Consider the following 7,275-nt stretch of genomic DNA (forward strand, 5'->3'; position numbering starts at 1 on the left):
TTTTACATATTATATTCATGCATGCAATGAAAATTAAAATTTTAACACATTCCATAATTTAAATAAAAAGAGTACAATAATGCCTTAAACGGGACTTAACAGAAAAGACATGCCCACGCAGGGGCTAACCGGAAATACAAGTCCTCGCAGGGACTGAATACAGAAAATAGATGTCCACGCAGGGACTTGATTTAAAACAAGGAAATTACAATACAATTAAATAAATAAGGAATCTTCAAAAATCCCTTCTCTTGGTCTTCCCCTTGATTAAACTCGCCAGACCTTTAAGAAAACCGTTGTTGTTCCTACGCTCTTCTTGGACCTCCCGGTCTACCTGGCTCAACCTTTAGAGAACCTCCTGTTGTTGCTCTGGTGGTATCAATTGCGGCTGCGGCGGCTGCTGATGTAGAGGTTAAGGAGGTGGCGGGTGTTGGTACCCATAAGCTGGGTATCTAGTGGTCCAAGGACCTCCATAGGGCCATTCAGGATGAAGAGCATTGTAGTTCCATGCTTCCTGGTATGGGTCAACATCAGCATAGTTGTAGTTGGTGTGGGCCGGCTGCTTAAATGGGTTGTACGCCGCTGAACCGGTGTATGCAGGAATTAGGTTATCATAACCCATTGGTGGCGGCGCGATAGGTGCAGAATCCACCTCAGAGACGGGGTTTGAAAGCCCACCCATCTGCGGGTCTTCATAAAGTGGCGGATAGTGGCTGCCACTCGAAAGTTGAGGGGTGCTGATACGGACTCCCCCTCACACGGACATCCGTGCGTTTGATCTTCTTCGCCTCGGTGGCTCCGGAGGCGGCTGCTGAACTGGTGGTGGTGGTGGCGGAGTAACTGCCACAAAACGCGAATCCTCGGAAGGATCCTGCTGCTGCTGCTGTTGATGCGGAGACGAGTGGTAGGAGGGAGTAAACACCCAATCATATTGGGCAAATCTCGCCTGGTAGCTGTCTGGACCACGATAAGGTGATCCGTGAAAGGACGACCCATCTGAAATCTCGATGGGATGAGTAGGAGTTTCGGACGGTGGCTCAATGGGATCGGTGTCTTCGTCCATGTCCATGGCATGGTCGCCGGAGAAATGGTCCTCTGGTCCTAATGGGTTAAAACCCAATGGTTCTTCAATTAGGTTTGCCGGGTTGAACAGGCTCTGGAAAAAGGGTGTTGGGTCATTGAAGGAGTGGTGTGAGTTTGAGCGTTGGAGAGGGATGAAGGAAGGGTGTGAGTTATGGGGCTCGTTTTCTGAGTGTGGCCCAAAGGAGTGGTGATACGAGGTTGACGAACTTAGCGAGACAGATCGCCTCACTGGCTCCAGATACGTCCTCCAGTCCTCCTGAGGACTTGTGCTCATGGTAACAGATGGAGTTCGCCTGTGAGAAGGCCCAGCTTCATGGTCGTGGCCTGTGATTGGTGCCTTTCCTCTTCCTCTCCTGAATCTTGGTGGCATATTTGATCCTGTCAACATAAACAAAGATAACAACAAGAAAATATATAAAGAATAAAATAGAACAAATTAGGATTAGTCCTAAGTTCTTTGTCTAGACCCGGAAGTCGAGGAATGTGCAAACTGTGTCATTGAGATTAAACATAAAAGGCTAGTGTTTAATTCACTCAACGTTGGCTCTGATACCAACCTGTCACACCCCGGTATTTCCACGTAATACCGGTGGGCCCGGTGGGGAGTATCGTGACGTAGTTGATATCGTCATAGTCAAACAAAACAATTTAAATGCACAGCGGAAGTAAAAGATAGATATATTTCAAACCGAATGAAGAGTAATATCAAGTATTACAAAATGGTTGAAAAAGATCTACAGGCGGATCAAAATTTAAAAGAAATATTGTTCAACAGATTTAAAGGCATCTAAGCTTGCAGGACTCTTTTATTGATGTTAGGAGAGGCCAGCCTATTCCGATTAGTACCTGCACTTAGCCTTTTTGGAAAATATGTCAGTTTACACTTGTAAATACAATTAACTGACTCATTTTGAAAAATGTTTAGGAAAATTGATTTGAATGCACGAGGCACAAAATATTTTATAACATGGGATAATTATTTATATATAAACTTGTAAAAGAATTACATGTTTGTTATAAGTTCAGTAGCCCGGGTTGAATACCGGGTTAAAGATTAATAGACACACCACATGATATAATCCCGCGGCGAGATTATTCTCGAACCGACGTTTATACCTTTGTATATATATATATATATATATATATATATATATATATATATATATATATATATATATGCACTGACAGGTGTATGCCTACACCCCGTGCTAAGGTCATGGCCATTTCAATGAATGATGCCAAGGATATCCGGGACATGGTCATTAACCCCCCCAAAGGCTTTAAGCAACCAAAACAATTTAAATGGGTCATTTCAATAAATTAACCTTCATACGATTAAAAATTCAATGCCCGACCAAGCGGTATTTTATATACCGTACCCCAAGCCCGTATAAGGGAAAATAAGTTAAAAGTATTTACCTGAGCAAGTATATATCACAATCAGCGAGTGCAAGTAGCTTTTACTAGGCTCCTAATCAGGAACGAAGGTTTTCAATAACCTATTAGATTCCTAACGGGTCTTAATTAAGCCTAAACTTAGACCGGTTAGTTTTAAAGGAAGATATACGGTTCAAACGCACGATTAAACGAATACCGGAATAGAATGTGATTTGGACCCGACAAGTTTGAAGACTTGTATAATATGGGTAAACTAAACACATTCTGGATTTTGAGACAAAAATGATAAGGTTTGACCCGTTTCGATCAATTTATGCAAACTAGTTACATAAACCGAACCGAATGCGAAAAATGCATAACGGGAAAACATAAGAGTCACATACAGGTTTCCTAAGTTAATATGCCTTAAATATGTTGTGATATTAGTAAGATATTTTCCATTATGCCAAAAACGAATTTAAACTCAAATTTAGCCCCGAAGGGGTATTTTGGTCATTTTATAGGTTATAAAAGAGTTTATATATTAATATGAGGTCCGGGTCTGATATAATCAGTAAAAATACTTAATTTAATAAGTTATATCAGTAGGGTATTACATATATGTGAAATTTATTGTTTATAACCAAACTATGCACCGAAGGGGCATTTTGGGAATTTCACATAAGGTTTAAAGGTCAAATCTGGAAATCTGAGTTTAAAACTTTTGCTTACTACTAAAGTATAAAAATTTATTAAAAATATCAGTAGGTATTAAGTCTTATATATTTAAAATAGTTTTAATACATACTATGCGTTTAAAACGCGTAAAAAGGCGATTTTAAGCGATTTTCGGGTTTTATAAGGAAAGCTGATATTTTTATTATTCCAGAAAGCTTAAAATATCTTATTTATCATATAAAATCAGTAGCAAAAGGTTTGGTATAAAACTGTTATGTAAAACTCATTTTATGCTAGAAAAAGGTATAACTGACAATTACCGAATCAAAGCTAGAACCCTATGTTATGCTCAGCCTAAAAATAATTAAAAATCTTCAAAAATCTCAAAATATTATTTTACATGAGTGGGTAAAAAGTTTGGTATCAAAATTTGGGTTTAGATAAGCTATACACTAATTATTCCGTTTAATTAATAAAAAGCTTCTAATTTACGCTATTGAGCATAACTCCTAATCTAGACCTCAAACTGATGTCAAATTTTAGGGACAAGTTTATAATTCAGTAATAAAGGTTTCTATTCTTTCACATTTTCAAACATCTCGTTTTAAGGTCAAAAGGGCATAATAGTCAACATTTAGGCATATAACGGAAACATGCATACGAATCAGATAACTAAGGAACCAAGTTGTATAACCTCAGAGGGTTACACTAACCTATAACCTGGTCCTAATAGAGCTCTAAGGCATTTCTAAAGTATGCTACATTGGGTCAGAACTGAAAGTCACAGCAAAAGTCTACTTTTGCGACTTTCGGTTCCGAACCGAGCTTAAACTGAAAATTGTCAGGTTGAACATGTTTAGACATGTTCTTACATTAATTAACAAGTTATATGAGTGATAAAACCGGTTGCATGGCTTCTACATTGTGTGTTTATTTGAAAATTAGCTTTCTGTTGACTTTTTATAATCAAGTTTGACCCGATAATTGACCTAGTTAGAGTGGGAATCAGAGGGTGCCCTATTAAGGGTTTACTACCCACATAATTACCAACTCAAAGCTACTTTTAATTCGAGAATTGACTGGACCATTAGTGATTAATCACTAAGTCAAACCTTAATTACGACGGGTTTGACTTTAGGCCATTAAACTAATAAAACTGTATTAAGAGAGGTTAAGGACACTTACTGAAGTCCTATGCACGACTAATGGTCCTTAGGAAGTGGTCTTGAGCTCCAGGAATCTCCAGAAATGAAGTTAGAATATATTCAAAGTGCAAGTCCAATGTTTGCAACTAAGTGGTGCTTATATAGTGATTTTGATTGAACAAGATGATGCCAAACAAGTCTAGGATTGATCCCAGATGCTTACAAGTGCCCCCCTATGCATGAAAACCTGTTGGTGCAGCCCCTGGAATCGAAAAATGGTAAGTTGAGGCGGTGTAACAGGCTGAAACAGACACCTGTGCAAGATTTCTGTTGTTGGCAGTCCCAGGCGGCCCGCGTAAGAGACCAGCATGGTCTTACGCGGCCGGTTTGAGGCCCAGGTTCAAGTTATAAAGTTTCAGGATTTGCACAATTGGTCCCTGGTCTTTTTTAAAGTGGTTTTAACATTTTATTTTGCACTTTTAGCCCTCTAAATTGACTTTTAAGGGCTCCAAGACATAACCAAACTTTGTTAAGTCCTTGGTTAGTTTTATGATCACCCGAAAAGCCTTAAATTTCAACGTTGACGCTTTTAACCCCTTACATACGAATGTTAGCATTACTTTCTCATACGGAATCGAAACCTTGTTAAATTTTTATCACTTATTCTAGTGAGCATAATTAATCGTTACAAAGCTTCGGGTTCGCTAAAAGGTCTCTCAGAGGTATAAATTAAACATGTTGACACTTTTAACCCTTGCGGTTTGTAAACTCTCACTTTCTTCCACAAACGGCTTCATACGATTCATAATTCATTCGTTTAAGGGTATAAACATCGTGTAGGGTCATTGGAAGGTATATTTACCCAATGTTGACACTTTGAATCCTTTTATTCGCATACTTTCTTTGTTTGTCAAATTTAGTCCTTCTAAAACAATTCTTTACACGTTTAAAGTCCATGACACGTGTCGATATAATATTGGACATGAATTTACGAGGTGTTACATCACCTGCTTCTTAATCTATGCTGCCTAGCATTCCGTGACATCCCTTGAATTGTGAACTACACTACAACAATCTGTGGACGTCACTTTCGTTAGGCCTTCTAATATATATTTTTTTGAATAAAGTTTGATAACACACATGTAAAAAGTTTGTAGAGAAATGTTGGCTGCAATTTCACCAATGTGTACGTTTACATCTGTTGCCTTACTTCCAAAGTCGCATGCCAACTGATGTAGGGCGGCTGTGCATTTTTTGGTGGATGAAAACCCCTTTTGATTAATTGCATATGTTCTTTGTGTAAAATATTCGTAATTATCTGACAAATCCTTTACAATTCAAAGGAAAAGATCGCGACTTGTACGAAACCGAGGTCTTTAGTAGTTTGTCGGGAACACCGACTCTAGAATAAAATAGTTGTTGGCCAAGACGGTTCAAATAATCGTATCAACAAGCGCGAACACAAGATATTGGAGGGACAAACCCACGACTCTTTCTATTTAATCAAACGAACATACGTACTTACAAGGAAAATGGACAAATAAAAACATTAACCTAGACCCCAATTTATAATACTACTAAACTTTCTTTCCAAGATATTAAACCTTTCCTAAACCAATTACAATATAAATACCTAAAATAAATTAACCAAAATTTAATAAAAACTAATTATATCAATCTTTCACTTTAGCCCTTCAACTTCAACTCATATTAGTTTTAGGATTAACTTTCAACATCCCCCCTTAATCCTAAAACCTGACTCGAACTTTCTTGACTTTGTACCACCAAGGTTTTGAATCCCAAATAGCACTCTCAACTCTTCCATTTCTATCTTTGGTATGTTTTTATACTTTCTTTTCAATTATTTGCAACAAACCTGTTTAACAGGTACTTTACGCTCATCATTCAAACCATCCATATATATCTTAGATGCAAATTCATTCTTCACTTTCTTTTCTTGAACTTTTCTATCTTCAAATATTTGTTGCATCACTTGTTCAATTGACAAGTTCTTTTTCCTCACTTTTCTTTTCTTTCTTTGCTTGTACAAAAATTCTTGGCAATCTGGCTTTAACCCAAAACTTGCAGCTAGGTTAGTCTTTCTTTCTTTCTTTATTAGAACCTGTTGGGCTTTTCGTTCTGACTACTCTTCTGAACTTTTCATTTGGTTCCGATTTTTCTTCAACATATGCTCGACTGTTGATTTTCACATACGGTTCTAAATGTGCAGATTTGTTAGTTGCATCCTCCCTTTCATACGTTACTAGATCCTTTCTTTCATCATCATGATTAGTAGTAGGTTTCTTGCTTTGTTGCTTCTCACTGATCTTAACAATCTCTTTAACTTCAAGGTCGTTTGAGTCAGGAAAACATATATGAAGGTTCACCGTCTTCTCTTCTTCTTCCAAAGCAATTCTTTCTTTTTCTTTATTTAGTCTTTCCTTCTCTTCACTTACCAAAGCAGCTTGCAAAGCTTCTTCTTTCTCTATAGCTTCCCGAGCTTCTTTCTTACGTGCTTGTTCTTCTTGAACAATTGCATCTAATCTTTCTTTCTCAGTGATCTCATCCAATCTTTCTTTCTCAGCGGCTTCTTGAGCTGCTTTTTCCCTTTCTTCCTTTCTTACATGATTAATTCCAAGAAATCTAATCTTCAAGGCACGCCATACTTCCTTAGCATTCATTAGTATGCCTACTTGTACTAAGATGTCTTCCTGTAGGGTTTGGCATATGTACCTCAATGCGGTATACATCTTCCTTTTCATCTACAGTTACGTCGACTGTAGATTCAATAACATCCCAAAAGCCATAGTCTTTTAGAAATCCTTCCATCTTGGTCGACCATACTTTGTAGTTCGATTTTGTTAATACTGGAAGTCCCCTAATCACCATCGTGTCTTTTCTATCTTTTGTTTCAATTCTTTTATTGTTTGTTATTTTCAGTTAGAATTGGTTCCCGATCCTGAAACCAATCTCTAATAAAGAACCAAACACT

The 7,275-nt window shown here is 37.7% G+C and overlaps 1 protein-coding gene across 1 annotated transcript; it reads right to left on the bottom strand.

Moving 5' to 3' along the window:
* Positions 1-412: 412 nt before the first annotated feature.
* On the bottom strand, positions 413-6,964 carry LOC110907488 (actin cytoskeleton-regulatory complex protein PAN1-like). Its single transcript, XM_022152467.1, has 3 exons — positions 6,406-6,964; positions 818-1,461; positions 413-682 (listed from the first exon to the last, which is right to left on the bottom strand). Exons 1-3 carry the CDS (start codon positions 6,962-6,964, stop codon positions 413-415), a joined length of 1,473 nt encoding a protein of 490 aa, XP_022008159.1.
* Between the last annotated feature and the right edge of the window lie 311 nt (positions 6,965-7,275).

The sequence above is a fragment of the Helianthus annuus genome, chromosome 14 (genome assembly GCF_002127325.2).
Source record: "Helianthus annuus cultivar XRQ/B chromosome 14, HanXRQr2.0-SUNRISE, whole genome shotgun sequence".
In the NCBI taxonomy this organism is placed as follows: domain Eukaryota; kingdom Viridiplantae; phylum Streptophyta; class Magnoliopsida; order Asterales; family Asteraceae; genus Helianthus; species Helianthus annuus.